The 22,031-nt window shown below is 41.6% G+C and overlaps 1 protein-coding gene across 2 annotated transcripts in view; it reads right to left on the reverse strand.

The window, feature by feature from the left end:
* Positions 1 to 22,031, reverse strand: part of galnt7 (UDP-N-acetyl-alpha-D-galactosamine: polypeptide N-acetylgalactosaminyltransferase 7) — a 145,258-nt gene that overhangs the window by 36,379 nt on the left and 86,848 nt on the right. For both annotated transcript variants that reach the window (XM_063049485.1, XM_063049484.1), the window contains exons 3-5: positions 10,435 to 10,601; positions 2,658 to 2,788; positions 226 to 305 (exon numbers count right to left, since the gene is read on the reverse strand). In XM_063049485.1, coding sequence (XP_062905555.1) covers positions 226 to 305; positions 2,658 to 2,788; positions 10,435 to 10,601 — 378 coding nt within the window. The remainder of the gene's footprint in view (positions 1 to 225; positions 306 to 2,657; positions 2,789 to 10,434; positions 10,602 to 22,031) is intronic.

Below are 22,031 nucleotides of genomic sequence, written 5' to 3' on the forward strand. Positions count from 1 at the left end.
TCTTTACTCAATAGTATTGTGTTGAGCTTCTTCACTAGAAAAACTTCAGTAATTCAATAAGGTGACACATCACACACTCTCAAAAGGTAGTTGGGAATAGTAAATAAGTTACAATTCAAAAATGGGTATGAAATGGAAACAAACTACAATCTCACATAATCTAACTACTAGTATCTGATTTCCCAATTTCTTGAACTGCATTTGAAGGAAAACAGCTCATCTTACCTGTCTGCAGTAATGGGGGCTATAAGTGGTGCATACCAGTTATGTCCAACTTCACAATGGGCATCAAGATATATCAAGACCTGGAAATTAAGGAATAAAGGTTTGCAATTGATGCTGTAACCGTGACCGAGTAATGCTAGATCCTTGAGTGACATAACCACATTTTAGGGAATGTTTCGTTTATTGACAGTCATACAATTCACATAAATAAGCTAGGAAAAAGATAAAAATGGAGTACATTTTACTAGATTGGAGGGAGTGCAAGCTGAATGACAGCTTCACCTGGAATGATTGTTTTGAGTCTTGGTCGGTGGGAAGGGAAGAGGTGCATCTTCTCTGGTTACGACAGGAAGATGCTATGGGATGGGAGGAAGCGGGTGAGGATAGAAGAGTGGAAGATGTGACTGGTGGTAGTATCATGGTGGAGCTCACAGACATTGTGAAGGAAATAAATACCAGTTTGATTGCAGAAAAGTCAAGAGCAGAACTGAAAACTCAAATGGAGACAAACAAAGTAAGTGAGAAAAGACTAGCAACCAATTTAAATGATAAAGCAAAGGGTGGCATATGAATAGTAATAAGATAATATAACCTTGGAAGAGTGGGGACTATTAAGGACAAAAATGGGACTCCACACATCAATGCCAAGGGCATTGTCGTTAGATCCAACTGCTTAATTGCTATTTTCTTTGCAGTTTAATAATTGTCTGCTTGCATTTTATATAATTACTTAAACGCAAGCAAATGCTTAGTATGCTTCCCAATGGTCATAGTGTGCACATGTGGTTGTTCAGTGTGTCCCCTAATGGTTATACTGGTATGATTTTAGAAAGTTCTGGAAGCTTCTCTTGGTACTGCATTATTTGAATAAAAGCTTTCTAATTGGTTGACTCTTATCTACAAATTTGAATGGAATTTTTCTTATCTATGGAGTATAAAAAGAGCTGCTCCATGCTGGGCACCATCTTTTGAATCTCCCTCTCCTCAATTAGTAGACCTCTATCACTGTCCGATTCCAACTTTCTTTCTTCTCTTAATGCTTAATAAAATTATCGTGAAGCAACACACTATGTGCCTCTTTCCCGACTTCTGAAAGAACATTCGATTAAACCATCAGAATCCAACACTGTTAAGGCACTGAATACTTTGCATCAGTCTTCATCAGGGAAGTGGGTGTTTTGAAAGTACAAGTGAAGGTATGTTAAAAATTCTTAGCGTGATGGCAGTAGAAAATTTGGCTAAACTTAAAGTTGGTAAGTCACTTTAACCTTGTGGGACGTTTGGTAAGATTTCATAGGAGCACTGACCATAATTGTTCAATGCTCTTTGGATATGGAAATAGTGACCTAATGGTCAATGTTACTCCCTCATTAAACCAAGATTCTAGTAAATATAAGTGATTAATATGAATCTCATTGTGGGGAAAGAGGATAGCGGCAAATTGTAGCAGGGCATAAACAGGCTTGTACAGCAGGTAAATGAAGTTTAATATAAGATTCATTTTAGTTGCAAAGAATGAGAAGTGACAATATAGAATAAAGACAATTGTTCTAAAAACAGAGGAACCTGAAAGGGTGGGTGCACATGTCATAGAAATGTGTTAGGACAGATTGGGAAATGGTTATATAATTATTCCATTTATCAGCCAATGCTACAGCAGAGGAGCCATGCCAATCCTTTGTCGAACATTAGTCCTACCTCACCTGGAGTATTCTATTCAATTCTGGTTACGGCATTATAGGAAGAATGTCAAAGCTTACCAGAATAGTTTCTGTGATGAGGGACTATAGTTAAAAGAATGGAAAGAGGCTGAGACTGTTTTTCTTTAGGGAGAAGGCTTTAGGAGATCTGATAAAAGTATTTAAAATGATAAGGAGTGTGGACTGAGTGGATATTCACAGGTGTTCCCACTGGTGGAGGTGACAAGGATTAGAAGTCACAGTATGAAACAAAAGGAAAGCAAATTAACAGTGATTTGGGAGAATATTTTAATGCAGTGCATTGAAGGAATCTGGAATGCGCATTGTGGACTTCAAAAGGGGATTGAATAAATATATGGTGAAAACAAATTTGCAAAGCTGCACGGAAGAAGACAGTAGATGGAACTAGTGAGTTGCTCCGGTATAAAACTTGTATACAGTTTCCATCTGTGCTGAAACAATTCTAAGACACTGAACAGTTAAACATATTGTTGTGAATAAGATTTCGATTTTTAAAGCATATAAGTGAACCAGATGGGTTTTTATGACAATCTAGCAGTTTCATCTATTTTATTCAGACTTATTTAATAAACTGAATTTAAATTGCCTTGCTGCTCTAGTAGAATTTGAAAAAGTCTCTGGGCCGTTAGTTGAGAATTTCAACTAATATTCTAGAAAAAGATGCTTTTCCACATCATGCAGAATTTGAATGAATAAGAATCCATACTCTACCTGTCCAAGTGTTGCTTTATGAGCACCAATACTTCGTGCTTGAATTAATCCTTCCCTTCTTTCATTTCGAAATACTTTGACTAATCCATTCCATTGTTTCAAATACTCATCTAATCTTTCTTTTAAATGTGCTGGAGACAAGACAACAACAAAAAACAGTAAATTATTTGAAGCCAAACTAATTTTGAAGTTAATGCTACAATTAAAAACAGCCCATGGTGCAAAACTCTGGGCAGTCAAGTCCAAAAGACTTCATGGACAAAGAGTCATGTCCATAGGACTTTATTCCCTGGAATGCTGGGAATGAGAGATCCAAAGAGGTGTACACAATTATGAGGGGTATATATACGCAGGCCTTCTCCTCACAGGTTGGGTGATACTAGGACTAGAGGTCATAGGTTCAGGGTGAAAGGTGAAATACTTAAATGGAATTGGACAGTGAACTTCTTCACTCAGAGTATGGAATGAACTGCCACTGAAAATAGTGAATGCAGGTTCAATTGTAACATTTGGGAGATGTCAGATAGGTACATAGCTGGGAAGGGTTTGAACGGATATAGTTCAGGTGCAAGCATATGGGACGCGGCAGAAGATCAGGTCAATATTGACTAGATGGGCCGAAAGACCTATTTCTGTGCTCTGTGTGCAGTAGGATTTCTTTTCAAAAGAATGGACTGAATGTGAAACCACGTCACAGCTTCATGCAATTAAATCTGTACGTACAAAATGAGTGCTGTCGCTTGATGAGAGATTTTAAACTTACAAATTTTAACTACGCTGAAATCTGTTGGTAGAGATTTAGGAAAATTCTGAAAGCAAAGAGGGTGAGAATATCATAGGATCTGTGGTGAGAATTCAATCTGAAACGTTAATTGGGAAGAGGCCTGTTACCATCAGGAAGGAGATGCAGAAGCCTGAAGGCACACACTCGGCAATTCAGGAACAGCTCCTTTCCCTCTGCCATCTGATGTCTGGATGGACACTGAATTATTTGATATTCAAACACTTACTGTAAATCACAGTTAAAAAAAATATTATCATGTATTGCATTGTACTGACACACAGTTATCAAATTTCACAACATTTGCCAGTGATATTAAACCTGATTCTGATTCTCTTCTCACAGATGTGGCCTGACCGTTGAGTATTTCCATATTTTTTGTTCTTATTTAAAGCAGTTTAATTTCTGAAATGACTACCAATAATGGAATGGATAATTACAACATAACTGATGATCCATGTCACTAGTCCAGTGTCTGCAATTTATAGTTTAGTAACATAATCACATCTGCAATCAGAGCAATAAGACTCAAGGTGGAGAGGTCAGAGTGGGACAGCACCAGCGAACTGAAGTGAGAGACAATTGGAAGCTCAGGGTCACCTTTGCAAACTGAATGGGAGGGGGGTGTATTCTGCAAAGCTGTGACCCAATCTGTAACTGCTTCTCCACTGATGGGCTATCTAATCAATTCCTATAATACAAATGGTCCAATGCCATTGTAAAGTACAGGGATTAAGAAGCTGGTAATCAAAGTGTTTTGAGTTGATAGGTGTAATATAGAGATGTTGTGATCTTTGTGAGTGATGTTTATGTGCAACAATGGAACACTGGGAAATTAGGTTGGTAGAGATTGTGGATAAAATATCTTGACCCCAGTGGGGCTACTTTACATTCTTAACTCTTTAATGTCTTGTAAAAGGGCTTCACTCCCTTTTTCCCTTGCCATGTCTGCTGTGCTCCATATTATGTCATTAGATGTGTGCCTGACACTGGGCGAACTTTAGATGTGTAAAATGAATTAAACCTGTATGTCCATGTGCCAATTTCCAGATTGTCGCTAATCAGCTCTGAAGTACATGCCAGTGTGTTATCATGTGCAGAAATGAGTATTTCTGTACAAATCACACAGAAAAGCATGAATAAATGGGTCTAATTTTTAGATAATTATGCATTAAGGTTACTTGGTTTAATAGTTACTTTATGCCAAACTACATTTAGCAACAAATGCAGAGGAAACTTTTTTTTGAATCACTTTAGAAGGGTGAGCTGACATTATCAGAAATCCATCTGGTTACTCTAAAAGTAAGCTAAATTTCATCAAGCTGATTAATTGACAACCAGGAGTACCTGGGCCCCAGGGAGACAGAGTGGATGTGGAAATGATGTTTCCAGCGGTGGGGGCGTCTAAGACCAGAGGACACCGTCTCAGAATAGAGGGGTGTTCTTTTACAAACAGAGATGAGGAGGAATTTCTTTTGCCAGAGAGTGGTGAATCTGTGGAATTTGTTGCCACAGGCAGCTGTGGAGGCCAAGTCATTGGGTATATTTAAGGCAGAGGTTGATAGATCCTTGATTGGTCAGGGCACAAAAGGTTACGGGGAGAAGGCAAGAGATTGGGGCTGAGAGGGAAACTGGATCAGCCATGATGAAATGGTGGAGCAAACTCGATGGGCCAAATGGCCTAATTTGCTTCTGCTATATCTTATTTTCTTTTGGAAATGGCTCTGCTGGTTATAAGAACATTGAACAACTTGCAAAACGCTGGAGGAAGTCAGCAGGTTGCGCTAAAGAACAGTTGACTTTCAGGTGAAGATCTTTCATCAGGACTCATAAGAACTTAGCTAAAAAAGTTAATGAATTAAAAAAATGATAGCCTACATGTAACATACATCAAAGTTGCTGGTGAACGCAGCAGGCCAAGCAGCATCTATAGGAAGAGGCGCAGTCGACGTTTCAGGCCGAGACCCTTCGTCAGGACTAACTGAAGGAAGAGTGAGTAAGGGATTTGAAAGCTGGAGGGGGAGGGGGAGATGCAAAATGATAGGAGAAGACAGGAGGGGGAGGGATAGAGCCGAGAGCTGGACAGGTGATAGGCAAAAGGGGATACGAGAGGATCGTGGGACAGGAGGTCCAGGAAGAAAGACAAGGGGGGGGGACCCAGAGGATGGGCAAGAGGTATATTCAGAGGGACAGAGGGAGAAAAAGGAGAGTGAGAGAAAGAATGTGTGCATAAAAATGAGTAACAGATGGGGTACGAGGGGGAGGTGGGGCCTTAGCGGAAGTTAGAGAAGTCGATGTTCATGCCATCAGGTTGAAGGCTACCCAGACGGAATATAAGGTGTTGTTCCTCCAACCCGAGTGTGGCTTCATCTTTACAGTAGAGGAGGCCGTGGATAGACATGTCAGAATGGGAATGGGATGTGGAATTAAAATGTGTGGCCACTGGGAGATCCTGCTTTCTCTGGCGGACAGAGCGTAGATGTTCAGCAAAGCGGTCTCCCAGTCTGCGTTGGGTCTCGCCAATATATAAAAGGCCATATCGGGAGCACCGGACGCAGTATATCACCCCAGTCGACTCACAGGTGAAGTGATGCCTCACCTGGAAGGACTGTTTGGGGCCCTGAATGGTGGTAAGGGAGGAAGTGTAAGGGCATGTGTAGCACTTGTTCCGCTTACACGGATAAGTGCCAGGAGGGAGATCAGTGGGGAGGGATGGGGGGGACGAATGGACAAGAGAGTTGTGTAGGGAGCGATCCCTGCGGAATGCAGAGAGAGGGGGGGAGGGAAAGATGTGCTTAGTGGTGGGATCCCGTTGGAGGTGGCGGAAGTTACGGAGAATAATATGTTGGACCCGGAGGCTGGTGGGGTGGTAGGTGAGGACCAGGGGAACCCTATTCCTAGTGGGGTGGTGGGAGGATGGAGTGAGAGCAGATGTACGTGAAATGGGGGAGATGCGTTTAAGAGCAGAGTCGATAGTGGAGGAAGGGAAGCCCCTTTCTTTAAAAAAGGAAGACATCTCCCTCGTCCTAGAATGAAAAGCCTCATCCTGAGAGCAGATGCAGCGGAGACGGAGGAATTGCAAGAAGGGGATGGCGTTTTTGCAAGAGACAGGGTGAGAAGAGGAATAGTCCAGATAGCTGTGAGAGTCAGTAGGCTTATAGTAGACATCAGTGGATAAGCTGTCTCCAGAGACAGAGACAGAAAGATCTAGAAAGGGGAGGGAGGTGTCGGAAATGGACCAGGTAAACTTGAGGGCAGGGTGAAAGTTGGAGGCAAAGTTAATAAAGTCAACGAGTTCTGCATGCGTGCAGGAAGCAGCACCAATGCAGTTGTCGATGTAGCGAAGGAAAAGTGGGGGACAGATACCAGAATAGGCACGGAACATAGATTGTTCCACAAACCCAACAAAAAGGCAGGCATAGCTAGGACCCATACGGGTGCCCATAGCTACACCTTTAGTTTGGAGGAAGTGGGAGGAGCCAAAGGAGAAATTATTAAGAGTAAGGACTAATTCCGCTAGACGGAGCAGAGTGGTGGTAGAGGGGAACTGATTAGGTCTGGAATCCAAAAAGAAGCGTAGAGCTTTGAGACCTTCCTGATGGGGGATGGAAGTATATAAGGACTGGACATCCAAGGTGAAAATAAAGCGGTGGGGGCCAGGGAACTTAAAATCATCGAAAAGTTTAAGAGCGTGAGAAGTGTCACGAACATAGGTCGGAAGGGATTGAACAAGGGGTGATAAAACAGTGTCAAGGTATGCAGAAATGAGTTCGGTGGGGCAGGAGCAAGCTGAGACAATAGGTCGACCAGGGCAGGCAGGTTTGTGGATCTTGGGTAGGAGGTAGAAACGGGAAGTGCGGGGTGTGGGAACTATAAGGTTGGTAGCAGTGGATGGGAGATCCCCTGAGCGGATAAAGTCGGTGATGGTGTGGAAGACAATGGCCTGGTGCTCCTTAGTGGGGTCACGATCGAGGGGTAAATAAGAGGAGGTATCCGCGAGTTGTTGCTGTGCGAGGCAAGGTAGAGGTCAGTACGCCAGACTACAACAGCACCCCCCTTATCGACGGGTTTAATAATAAGGTTAGGATTAGTGCGGAGGGAGTGGAGAGCAGAGCGTTCCGAAGGAGTGAGGTTGGAATGGGGACAAGGTGCAGTGAAGTCGAGACGGTTGATGTCCCGTCAGCAGTTAGCAATAAAGAGATCCAGAGCAGGCAGAAGACCAGAGCGGGGTGTCCATGAAGAAGAGGAGGGTTGAAGACGGGAGAAGGGGTCATCGGTGGGGGTGGAAGAGTCCTTGCCGAAGAAGTAGGCTCGGAGACAGAGACGGCGGAAGAAAAGTTCCGCATCGTGGCGAACACGGAACTCACTGAGGTGTGGGCGAAGGGGGACAAACGTGAGGCCCTTACTGAGAACAGAGCGTTCTGCCTCCGACAGTTGAAGGTCGGAGGGGATGGTAAAGACCCGGCACGGATGAGAGCTGGGATCAGAGGGGGGAGGGGGGAGGCTGGGGGTGTCAATGGAGAGGGGAGGGTTGGGGTGAGAGGAAGATGGAGCCTCTGAGGGCCCAGGAGTTGACGGTGGGATCTGAGGAAGACGGGGCTGCGGAGTGGTGGTGGGGGAAGGGGAGACGGGAGTCACAATAGCAGCATATAAAGACCTGGCCTGGAGTTCAAGGCTGGAGTCGCAGTTGGTGGTTGCGCAATCACTTCCAATGTGCACATAAAGACCCAGCCTGGAGTTCAAGGCTGGAGTCGCAGTTGGTAGCCTACATGTGCTGGATTGTGGCTACCAGCAGACCTGAGAACAGCTTCAACTTAATGTCGTCATTTTTATTTTTGTTTCCACTTGTTTCCAGTACGTGGACATCAGTGGCACCATCAGCATGCGTTGTCCATTCCTAATTGCCCATGACTACCCATATAAGGGAGACAGCTTTCCTTCCCCAAAGGACTTTGGTGAATCAGACGGCTCTAACAAACAATCCAGTAGTTTTGTGGCTACTGTTTTCAAGGCTGTTTTTATTTAAACTGATTATCTGAAATTAGCAGTGGTGGGGTAGAAGTGGAGGTGAAAGTGCCTACCTAGTGTGGAAATGCCTATTTTACCAATATGAGGGAGCAGAAGTGCTGGGAATCAGTGTGAGTTCCTCAGAGTCAAGAGTAAAATTTTCATTTTGTTCACATATTGCTATAAATTCCATATTAAAGTGCAGTCCCAAAGCAAAGAGCTTGTAAAATGATGAGCAACACACACAAAATGTGGAATTCAGCAGGTCAGAGAGCATCTAGGGAATGGAATAAAAAGTCGACGTTTCGGGTTGAGACTAGTCCTGATGGAAGGTCTAGGCCTGAACTGTCAACTCTTTATTCCTTTCCATAGATGCTGCCTGACCTGCTGCATTCTTGCAGCATTTTGTGTGTAGCTCTGGGTTTCAAGCATCTGCAGAATCTCTTGCAAAATGATGCCCCCTTGTGGATTCCTGAAAATGTTATACTTTTTTTTAAAACTGTAAAACAAATTCCAGGCTAGGCAATGGATGCCAGATGGTAAATGCACAGGAAAGAATGAACAAAAGTGAGGAATCACATTACATTATAGTTTCTTATATTCTCATATGGGATCAGAGGAGACTATTCAGCTCAGAGTTAACGTCATCTCTCAAAGGATTTTCATATATCCCCTTTGATTAGTTTAAATTAACTTTATTAATCACAAGTACATCTACATAATGAAATATAGAGTTAAATGTGTTGTTTGCGTCAATGACCAACATAGTCCGAGGATGTACCTGCGTGCCACCCGCAAGTGTCACTTTGCTTCCAATGTGAACATAGCATGACAACAACTCACTAATCCTAATCCTATGTCTTTGGAATGTGGGAGGAAACAAGAGAACCTGGAGAAAACCTATGAGGTCGTGGGGATAACGTACAAACTCTTTACGAAAAGTGGCAGGTATTGAACCCAGACTGCTGGTGCTCTAAAGTGTTATGCTAACTGCTAAGCTATTGTGCCACCTAAAATAAGTTTATCATCACCATCATGTGCCGTGTTGACTTAATGTGGGCAATCGTGGTCTTATCCTTGACCATGATTGTTCTGGGCAAATGTTTCTAAAGAAGTGGTTTGCCAATGCCTTCTGGGCAGTATCTTTACAAGATGGGTGACTCCAGCCAGTATCAATACTCTTCAGAGATTGTCTGCCTGGCGTCGGTGGTCACATAACCAGGACTTGTGATATGCACCAGATGCTCATACGACCATCCACCACCTGCTCCCAAGGCTTCGTGTGACCCTGAGCGGGGGGCTAAGCAGGTGCTACTGCTGGCCCAGGGGTGGCCTACAGGCTACTGGAGGGAAGGAGAGCTTTATATCTTCTTTGGTAGAGGCTTATCTCCATCCCACCACCCACCAAAATAAGTTGCTCACTTATTTTCCTGTACTATATTCTCCTCTCACAGACTAATCAATTTCTCCTCCAACTCACTTGCCATCTATTTACACCAGGAGAAGTTATACCCACCAGCCTGGCCATGATTTATCATGTAATTAATATCACTAAACTAGATTAGGTTACTGGGGTTTGTGGGAGCTTGCTGCTAAAATATACATTGTCACAGTTTCTAAACTGCGATATTATATTTAGAAATTAAATTCACTGACTGATAAATGTCTACAGAGATTTGGAGGTCAACAAACTTGACATAAATATCAACTTATTTCCCATATTAGCCCTTCGATTTTAGAACATGGCAAAAAATATTGGTCATGGAAACATATATAAAATGCTGGAGGAACCCAACAGGTCAGGCAGCATCTATGGAAATGAATAGATAGTCGACATCTCAGGCTGAGACTCTTCTTCAGGACTGAGAAGGAAGGGGGAAGATGCCAGAAAGGGCATGGAGCCATTTATAAGCATCTTAAAGGACAAAAAAGCAGAGGGGTAATGTTACGGGGCAAGATTTCGGTCCCTAAAAGGAAGGAAGCTCTTACCTTTGTTACTGTAATCGTCAATTAGAACAATTTCTGCTAGGTACTTTTTGGGTGTCCTCTTGATTACACTGTGGACAGTTCTCATAAGTGTTGACCATCCTTCATTATGGAAGACAATGATAACACTGGATGTGAGCAGACGTTCATCGTAATTCCAATACTTGCATCTAGTGAGAAGAAGACTTAACTTAGAAAGTTCTTTTATTAAGCTGATATCCCAAGACAAAAAAAATACTGAAGCAAATTGCTCATCAGCTATTATCAATTGTGTGAGCTATATTCAGCATCCATATTCCTCAAAGCAAGGGTCACACATGCAGCTGTTAAGTTACAGAAGTACTATCACGGTGATGCGCATGTTAGTGATTATCTGTATGTTAGTGTTTCTGAGCACTGAGGACTGAAACAAATATTACAGGCTTCATACAACTCAAGTGAGGTCTACTATTTTAAGAAATTTTCAATAAAACCTGAATGCACCTGTGATTCAATTTCTAGACCATGATGTTTTATAAGGATCAATTTGGATAAACTGCTGTTCGCCACTTATATGAACTTATTTGGACCTGAGAATGCAATTTGAAAATTTGCAGATAACAACAACATTAGAATTTGGTTTATCATCACTGACTTAAATGTCATTAAATTTGCTGTTTTGTGGTAACAATAGAATACAAAGACATAAAATCACCACAAGTTACAAAATAAATATATAAAGAAATAATGAGGTAGTGTTCAGAAATTTGATGGTGGAGGGGTAGTCACTGAGTGTGGGTCTACAAGAACCAGCACCTCCTCCTTGATGGTAGTAACAAAGGGCATGGCCTGGATAGTGAGGGTCCTTAGTAATGGATGTCACCTTCTTAGTCACTGCCTCTTGAAAATGTCTTTGAAGGTGAGATGGGTTGTGCCTGTGATGGAGCTGGCTGAGTCTAAAACCCTCTTGTGCTTCTTGCGCTTCCATGCATTAGCAGACATCCCACCTCTCCCAGAAGTTCCGGGAGTCTCCCACATATTAATAGTGGCTCCGATGCCCGCAAATTATGTACATTATCACGGAAATCAATTTTTTTGAGAGCGAGCGAGCGAGAGAAAGCAAGCGAGAGCGCGCGAGCGACCACGAGAGAGAGAGAGAGCAGAAGCGACAGTGCACCATGACAGAGTGTTCCAAAAAAAATAAAAAATGTACGTCACCCCAGACTACACTAAAGTGTACCCCTGCCTAATTGGGGTCAAAAATAATGACAGTGTTGCTCACTGCACTGTTTGCAACAGTGACTTTTCTATTGTGGGTTAAGGCTGTAAAAGGCGTGTTGAGGTGAGTTTAACAGGTGTCATTCGTTCATTAGCATAGCTAACGTTATTTAAACTAGCTGGCCAGCTGCTAAGGAGCTACTCCATTGCAGACACCCCACCTCTCCTGGAAGTCTCCCGCAAATTGATGGTGCTACCTCCCTGAAATGAGTTTTTGCAGGGTGGGATGTCTGCATTAGATCCTTCATACCAGCTTGTCATGCAACCAGTTAGAACGCTCTCCACTGTAAATCTATGGAAATGTGCGAGAGTTTTTGGTGATGCACAAAAATTTCCTCAAACTCCTAACGATGGTAGAGCCAGAGAGAGTGGAGCCTATCACTGAGGAGAGGTGTTTTTACCAATCTGCACTGACCACTGTCTCCCAACAAAGAAGTTGAGAATCTATTTGCAGAGGGAAGAACAGAGGCTCAGGGCCTGATAATTTTTGATTAACCCTGAAGGGGTGATCATGTTGAATGCCCAACTGTAATCAATAACATATGACAAGGCCATTATGGGGTAAGCAGGGAAAAGCACACAAAGATATTACTAAATTTTAATCTCCTGAAGCTATTTAATTAATTTCTTAAGATTTTTTTGGTAGAACACTAAACGTAAGCACAAGATGTCTGGAGACAAACTGTGACATCAATGTGTATCAGAAACACCAGTTTTGCATGGCCTGGGGGGTGGGGGTCCTTATGATGGATGCTGCTTCCTTGCAACATCGTTTCCTGTAATTGTGCTCAATAGTAGGAAGGTCTTTGTCTGTGATAAACTGGGCTATGTCTACTACTTTTAGTAGGCTTTTACATTCAAGGGCATTGATGCTTCCATATCAGGCTGTGATGCAACCAGTCAGTATGCTCTCCACCATGTATCTATAGAAGTAAAGAATCTGTACTCTATACAACTTACAATATATGTTTTCCAATGCAAGTTTGAATATAATGCAAATATTGTGCTGGGGTGCAATAGAATATTCTTGCATTCCGCACGTCTTTCGGCCCTGTGCAGCCTGTCAGAATGCTCTCCACAGTACCACTATAGGAGTTTTTGAGTTATCTGTTGACATACCAAGTCTCTTCAAACTTTAATAAAGTATAGCTGCTGTCTTGCTTTCTTTATAACTGCATTAATATGTTGGGACCAGGTTAGATCCTCAGAATGTTGCTACACATTCTGGCACCAACAGAGCATGCCCACAATTTGAGCAGACAAGTGAATGACTCATTTGTTATAAAAACATGTAGATTTTCATCAGTCCACCTTCAATTGACACCCAGGAACTTGAAACTGCTCACTCTCTCCACTTCTGACCCCTCTATGAGGATTGGCATGTGTTCCTTCGTCTTACCCTTCCTGAAGTCCACAATCAGTAGTCTTCCCAACACCTTGGTTTCATATTCCTTTTGATGCATGGATCAATTTCTAATGAAACCCTTTGAACAACACGAAAACTAAAACATTCTATGTATTTTACTTTTGTGTGACAAAGGTTCTACAATGTCTGGACATACAGTAGGTTCAGCGTAGGCTGGATTTAGAACACAAGTTATTAATCCCGAAACACTTGATTTTCTGAGAAAGTGAATCGTAGAATGGAGGCACTAGATCTTTCGTACATTTTGAACTAACTAGCAACATCACACAGTACAGAGAGCTACAGTATGTCTTACCTGCATCAACATCTGGTCTACCCCATACAAATATATGTATCTTTCTTTTATCATTTACTGTTCAATGACAGCCTTGATCTCATATCTGAAATTATTCAACAACAGTCATTTTTCCATGCTTCAGAATACACAAGGTAGTCAGTTTAATTCCAAGGTGTCTTACCCTGCATTTAAAATATTCAGAACCGTAGAACTACACATCTATAATGACGCAAAAATATTCTGGCAGACATTTGCTTTGATTACCTGCCAGGCTACTTGAGTAAGTTATATTACTAACTTTCCTCATGAATGGTTTTCACAAATTTGATTTTTAAAAAAATCTCTGGTGCTCCTTAGAAAAGACTTCAGATTTGGATTCATTTATTTATTTATCATATGACATTGAATCACACAGGGAAATGTGTCATTTGCGTTAACGACCAACACGACCTAAGGATGTGCTTGAGCCAGCCCGCAAATGTTGCTACACATTCTGGCACCAACAGAGCATGCCCACAATTTGAGCAGACGTGAATGACTCATTTGTTATAAAAACATGTAGATTTTCATCAGTCCACCTTCAGTTGTACTTGACTTGCTATAGTGTAATACATCACCCTCATTGCTCGTGGACTTCAGGAGAAAAGGTTTCAACCTCACTACTCCTTGTCAGATTTTGATTCTCCAGGCCCACAGCATGTAATTAGTAGACTTGTTTTTCCCTCTTCCCCTTGCCAACTCCATTACCTCTCCATCTTCACTTCTCCTCATTTCCTGCTGGCAAATACTGTACTAAATCCCAACTTTTATTTATTGAGGGGAAATCTCGAGGGAATCATTTGGGAGGCAAACACAACCCAGACAGAACAGAGGGATGTAAAAGCCATTAGAAGTATAATTATTTATGGCTTAATTTTCTTGGTTATGCTCCTTAAAAAAAGGACATTCTTTTCGTTTCTAACGTTTGACAGCTGCCTGTGTACATGTTTTTAAGTACTACTTCCTGCCAAACCCGAGCAAATAAATAAAAGTTATGGTGTATCAACATAAAACCTTTTGTACAATGAATACACATGGTGTGAGGTTATAAAAATGCTTTGCAGTAAAGCAACATCCTTTGGCAGTCCTCGAATGGATTGCTGCCTCAAGTTCTTACTTAAGCCAAATCTCGGAACAAAATTCAAATCTTGTACTGAAACATATGACTAAATAAATATAAAATTTTAGGCTAATAGGTCAAATTTACAACCTAACATTTCTAAATTCTACACACGATCAAGAAAGGTTTTTGGCAGGGATTTGGGGACATAAAAGAAAGGCTGGAATTCCCACATTTGCTTTATTTTGGCTTTTGAACATCAAATGAAGATACACTGCTTCTAGTTTCACTATTATTCTTGATTTGTGATAGCTAGGATTGTTTTTTCTTTCCTTTAGGCAATTTCCAACAATTTCCTTAGTTTCACTCTGCTTAGTATTGGAGGCTAGATCATGGCAAAGAGCAGAAATCTAAAACATTTAAATAATCATTAACAGTCTTGTGAGACCAGCTTCTTAAAGACATGTGGTGGATTCCCTGTTGGATATGATCCCAGTCCAGTTAAAGAATCAAAGCCACATTCAGCTGTTGGGACTGAACTGTGTAAAACCTTATCCCATTACCGGAAAGACACATTATATTTATTGAGGGACTGCAATATAATGGATAGTTATTCAAGCTATGACTTTCTTTAATAAGACTGCTTGATAAAATGAATTACCTTTAAACAAGCAAATATTTGTGGAACATAAAATATCTTCAGCTTAGTTAATGCTTCTCAATCATATTAATAAAATTAACTGGCAAATAAAGTCATAATGCGCAGACTATTATTGAAATGGGGAAAGAATTCAAAGTTCGGAGATGCAACAGGACTTGGGAGTCCTCGTACAGGATACCCTTGAAGTTAACCTCCAGGTTGAGTCACTAGTGAAGAAGGCGAATGCAATGTTGGCATTCATTTCTAGAGGAATAGAGTATAGGAGCAGGGATGTGATATTGAGGCTCTATAAGGCACTGGTGAGACCTCACTTGGAGTACTGTAGGCAGTTTTGGTCTCCTTATTTAAGAAAGGATGTGCTAACATTGGAGAGGGTACAGAGAAGATTCACTAGAATGGTTCCGGGAATGAGAGGGTTAACATATGAGGAACGTTTGTCCGCTCTTGGACTGTAATCCTTGGAGTTTAGAAGAATGAGGGGAGACCTCATAGGAACATTTCAAATGTTGAAAGGCATGGACAGAGTGGATGTGGCAAAGTTGTTTCCCATGATGGGGGAGTCTAGTACGAGAGGGCATGACTTAAGGATTGAAGGGCACCCATTCAGAACAGAAATGCGAAGAAATTTTTTTAGTCAGAGGGAGGTGAATCTATGGAATTTGTTGCCACGGGCAGCAGTGGAGGCCAAGTCATTGGGTGTATTTAAGACAGAGATTGATAGATATCTGAGTAGCCAGGGCATCAAAGGTTATGGTGAGAAGGCGGGGGAGTGGGACTAAATGGGAGAATGGATCAGCTCATGATAAAATGGCGGAGCAGACTCGATGGGCCGAATGGCCGACTTCTGCTCCTTTGTCCTATGGTCTTATAATCTTTGAAACATCTATTCAGTTAGCTAACCTTTCCATTAGTTTGTCTCTGTACTCAAAATGGATCAATTATGTATAATTTTCTTCTCCTTTGGATACCGCATCCAATTCATAGGTGAATCTCTGGTTTCTCGATGTTGTTTTCATTTCATTGAATGTCAAGTAAAAGGCTGACTATGGAAAAAGTGGGAGGTAATAAAAACCAGAAATTGCACGGTACAATAGGCAAGAAGTTTTTTTGGCCCTTAAACCAGTATGCGCAAAGGGCACGAAAATATAACTTATAAAAAAAAATACATCTTTGCCATCATGCTCAATCAGCATTATTAATGTCAATCATAAGTGGATGCATCTGTTGCATAAAACACTGGGTCAGTTTATATGCAAATACTATTTAGCACAGTACCAATCACATATTCCCTTCACTCTGAAATTAATTAATTTTGTCCTCTTTTCGTGTTCCGCAGGAATGGCAACACCAGGTTCACACAAAGAACAGGTTTTTTTTTCAGAGCATAGTTGGGCATTAATTGCACATAATAAAATTTGCATGAGGCCTCATTTAACATAGGTAGTGATGTGTTTTCTTTAAGTGGCACAATTAGCTCTTGAACCCAGTAAAAGGAAGGTGAAATAAAGAACTCTTATAATCTTTCCCCCTTTAGAAATATTTCACAAACAATGTTAAAATCAATTGCTTTCATATTTCAGAGTACCATAAAATGTGCACTAAAATGGCGTGGTTCAGATGGGATAATAACATTTTGGCATTTGTTTCACATAAAATGATAAGAAATTGGCAGTTATATGCCATATCTGAGTTTGCTGATGACACTGTTATTGGTTGAATCAAAGATGGTGATGAATTAGCATATAGGAGGTGAGATTGAAAATCTGGCTGCGTGTTCCTACAACAACAACGTCTCATTCAACGTCAGCATAATTAAGCAGATGACTGTTGACTTCAGGAGGAAACTGGAGGTCCAAGAGCCAGTCCTTATCAGGAGATGAAAAATTGAGAGGGTCAGCAACTTATAACTGCAGAGGATCTGGTTTAGGTTCAGCACGCAAGTGCCATTACTAAGAAAGCACGGTAGTGCATTTACTTTCTTAGCAGTTTGTGAAGACTTGGCATGTCATCTAAAACTTTGACCAACTTCTATAAATGTGTGGTGGAGAGCATATTGACTAGTTAAAAGACAGCCTGGTATGGAAACACCAATGTCCTAGAATGGAAAATCCTACAAAAAGTAGTGGATTCAGCCCAGTCCACCATGGGTAAAGCTCTCCCCAGCATTGAGCACATTTACAAGGAACGCTATTGCAGGAAAGCAGCATCCATCATCAAGGACCCCTGCCATCGAGGCTATGCTCTCTTTAGATTAGATTAGATTCAACTTTACTGTCATTGTGCCGAGTACAGATACAAAGCCAATGAAATGCAATTAGCATCTAACCAGAAATGCAAAGAATAGTGTTATTTACAAGATAACTGTGAATAAAAAGTAAGTGCTACAGCACACAATTATAAAAGTACTGAGACAGTACAATATGGGTGCAATACTGCTTAGCGCTGTGATGTGAGGTTCAGCAGGGTCACAGCCTCAGGGAAGAAGTTCTTCCTGTGCCTGCTGGTGCAGGAGTGGAGGCTCCTGTAGTGCCTACCGGATGGGAGGAGAGTAAAAAGTCTATGGTTAGGGTGAGATGCGCCCTTGATAATGCTTTTCGCCCTGCCCAGGCAGCGTTTATGGTAGATGTTCTCAATGGTGGGCAATTGGGTGCTGATAATCCGCTGGGCAGTTTTCACCACACGCTGGAGTGCTTTGCGGTCCGATACGGGACAATCGCCATACCACACTGAGTTGTAGTTGGTGAGTATGCTCTCAATAGTACAGCGGTAAAAGTCCGTCAGTATCCTGGGACAGAGGTGAGCTTTCTTGATGCTCTGCAGGAAATAAAGACGCTGTTGCGCCTTTTTGATCAGGATGGAGGAGTTCAGGGACCAGGTGAGATCCATTGGAAATGTGGACACCAAGGAATTTGAAGCTTGATATATGCTCCACTACAGCTCCGTTGATGTAGGTGGGGATATGAGTGTGGCTCCTAGCATGCCTGAAGTCCACAATGATCTCCTTGGCCTTCTGGGTGTTAAGGGCAAGGTTGCTGTCGGCACACCACGCGGCCAGGTGCTGGACCTTGTCCCTGTAGGACGTCTCGTCATCCCCTCTGATCAGGCCAACCACCGTGGTGTCGTCTGCGAACTTGATTATGGAGTTAGAACTATGCACAGGAACGCAGTCATAGGTGAAAAGGGAGTACAGAAGAGGGCTCAGCAGAGGAACTCTCTTCTCACTGCTGCCATCAGGAAGGAGGTACAGGAGCCTAAGGACCCACACCACCAGGTTCAGACACAGTTACAACCCCTCAGTTATCAGGCTCTTGAACCAAAGTGGATAACTTCACTCACCCCAACATTGAACTATTATTACAACCCACAAACTCACTTTCAAGGACTCTTCATTGCATGTTCTCGATATTTATTGCTATTTATTTTGTTTTTCTTTCTGTATTTGCTGTTTGTTATCTTTTGCATATTGTTTCTCCATCTTGTGTACAGTTTTGCATTGATTCTATTGTTTTCCTTAGCATCTACTGTGAATGCCCACAAGGCAGTGAGCCTCAGGGCTGTACATGGTGACATATGTACTTTGATAATAAATTTACTTTGAACTTTACACTCCTTTTCTAAAGCTGAGTTAGAATTTAGCTACAGGCTGAGTAGATTTTCTCTTTGGCTGTGTTAAAGCAGAAGAAAGCTCACATCAGCACAGATAGTTGTGGTGGGAGGGATGAAAATAAAATAAGGGATTGGATTGACAATACTGTAGGGGGAATATAGGATTAGTGGATAGGAATTCAGCTGAGGGTGGTGGGTGAGATTGTGGGATCAGGAATACTTCCAGAGATGTGGGCAATGCAGGTGTTGAGAGGGGTTTATTTAATGGAGGGAGATCCGGTTGAATGGAGGAATGATACAGAACTATTTACAAAATTTAACTTTCAATCAACTATATGGTGCTTCATTCTGGCACTGTACTGCTAAAACCAGATTGTAAAGGGAATGCCCATAGACTACATGTTTCAAATTCCCTATGTAATGCTCCAAAAAGAGAACTGAACAGGGAGAGACAATTCTCTGTGCCCCTGATGTGGAAACTGTGTTAGGACAGCTGTGTGGATGCATTATACATACTGAGTTGTGCACCTTGGTCCACAGGAACATTTTTTTCATTTGGTGGTATATGTGTAAGACAAAATGACAATAAACTGACCCTGAAATTCAATTAGCAATGACAAAAAAGGCATGGCAATGGCTATTATTGTGCCTCACCCATGGAAAAAGAAAATCATTTTTTTAATTTAACAAACACAAAACATCAATATTTTTGTTCTGGAAGTTTTGCTTAATTTCATTACAATGTAGTACAACAAACAAAAATTTTCTAATTATGTTATAATTTTTGTAAGAGGTAGAAGGCGCTTCGTTAATAAGTTACTGAATACCTTAAAAGGTACTCAGAGAAAACAAGCTGGATAACTGATTACACTAAACAAAAGAACGTCTTCAGATGCTGCACCTGAGCCTAAAACGTTGACTGTTTATTCACTTCCATAGATGCTGCTTGGCCTGCTGAATTCCTCCAGCATTTTGCGTGCGTTCCTTTATACTGATAGTCATTCTTTGCTTGATAAGGGATGCACTCAGTGGCTAATTTATAAAGTGTACCTAGTAAGGCAGCTCCTGACTGTATGTTCGTGGGCCTCTGCTGCAGACTATTCACTTCAAGGTTTGAAGTGCTGTGCATCCACAGATGTTCTTCAGCATACCACTCTTGGTTATTTGAGTTACTGTCACCCGCCTGTCAGTTTGATCCAGTCTGGCCATTCTAAACTGACCTCTCTTTAACCCATTTGCTCATTAAACTGCTGCGCACTGGATTTTTTTTTTGCACCATTCTTTGCAAACTCTGGAAACTGTCGTGCTTGAAAATTTCAGGAGATCAGCAGTTTCTGAGGTACTCAAACCACTCTGTCTGGCATTAACATTTATTCCATAGGTCAAAAGCACATAGATCACTTTTTTCCCTCATTCTGATGTTTAATCTGAACAACAACTGAACCTCTTGGCCATGCATTGAGTTGCGGTCACACAAGGCTGATTATATATTTGCATTAATGAGGTGTAAATGTTATGTATAAAGTGGTCACTGAGTGTATGTGTTTCCAGGAAAATGCTTTAAGTTCAATTTTGTAAATTGAAAAAGGAGGGTGCAATGTATTATGGTTATTTTAGTGTAGAGAATTTTGGTCCCTCTTGGTGGATGGCAGTTAAGGCTGGTGTTGTGGGTTGAGAAAGGCCACATACAACAATCAGTGCTGCACTCTGCACTTTTTTAAAAATGAGAATTGTACTCTGCAGATTACATCCATTGTACCACTTAATGGATAGTATCTACATCACAACCACAGATCTTCTCTGCCAATGGCAGCTGCTGAGGAGGATTCTTGCAATAATTTTGCCAGCATCAGAAAGCTGGGAGGAGGTTGCTGCAACTGAGCTATATATATAAAAAAAATCAAAACAAAGATCACACCATTATTGAGTCATGAAGTTAGAATATGAATTATATTATATATGCACACACACTCAGAGGTTAAAATCTAATCTATCACCAATTCTTTCACTGAAGCATACAGGTCAGAACTCAGTAAATATACAAAAGACAAAGATTCATTAACTTGGTCTGCCTAGACCTTCCCCCATAACAATTGGCAACCTTAAAAAGACCCTGTTAACATGGACCATTTCCTGTAAGTCAGCATCATAAAAGATATAAATAGACCCTGAGGCCCACCATATTCATCAAGCATTCATTATTCCTCATCCCATTTACCAGCATCAGGCCCACATCTTTCTAAGCCCTGACAATTCACATGGACTGATGAAGTACCTGCTTCCAGCAGTTACTTAAACACCTCTAAGTTGTCGTTAGTAAAATCCGTTAGATTCCCAACCTATTTTATGCCAATGAGCCTGAACATTAAACAAGGACCACAGATGAGGGAGCCCTGTTCCAGTGGGCCAGCACAGCCTGCAACCCCATGGAATTAGCAAAGAGAGGAGGGATACAGCTGCTTTCTCACATCACTGCAGATATGAAGCGACAGTCAGGGAGTACTTTGGCTCGAATGGCCATAATTCTATTATTTTTCAGATAGGGATGGAAAACTATACGACCACTTCACAGAACATACATCAAAGTTGCTGGTGAACGCAGCAGGCCAAGCAGCATCTATAGGAAGAGGCGCAGTCGACGTTTCAGGCCGAGACCCTTCGTCAGGACTAACTGAAGAGCAGGTCACTATACCAGAGTAGGGTTAATTTTGTGGGAATTAAGGAGGATCTAGCAGATTTCGATTGGGTGAGCCCGTTTGAAGGGAAAGGAATGGATAGCAAGTGGGAAAATGAAGAGTGTGAAGTCAGGAGTACAGGAGCAGTATGTTTCTGTTTGGGTGAAGGGTAAAGTGAGCATAGTCTAGGAATCCATATGTTTAGGAAGTACTTTCAAAGACATCGTGGTGAGCTGTCAGAGCACACTTTATAAGTAGCCCAGAGTCTATCCACAAATGGCTGATGGAAAAGGGAATGAATTTAAGATGGTGGATAGGTATTTTGTGGATAATATGAAGACCATATGGTAGGCAGCAAGTCACATAAGAGAATACCCGGTCTCTCACCGACCGATTTAATTAGTTACTGAATGGTGAACTAAACACTTCCAATTATTGCTTCCCAAAAAAACCTTACAAAAGCAATCAGTGTCATTGAGACATGTAACAACATGCTAATGATCTGACAATCTACTCAAGTGAACATTCTTCACACATGAGGCAGACCAAGTTCTGGACACATATCAGAAATTTACAGATAGCTTGCAGGCTCGCAGCAA

This window comes from Mobula hypostoma, chromosome 5 (assembly GCF_963921235.1).
Source record: "Mobula hypostoma chromosome 5, sMobHyp1.1, whole genome shotgun sequence".
NCBI lineage: Eukaryota > Metazoa > Chordata > Chondrichthyes > Myliobatiformes > Myliobatidae > Mobula > Mobula hypostoma.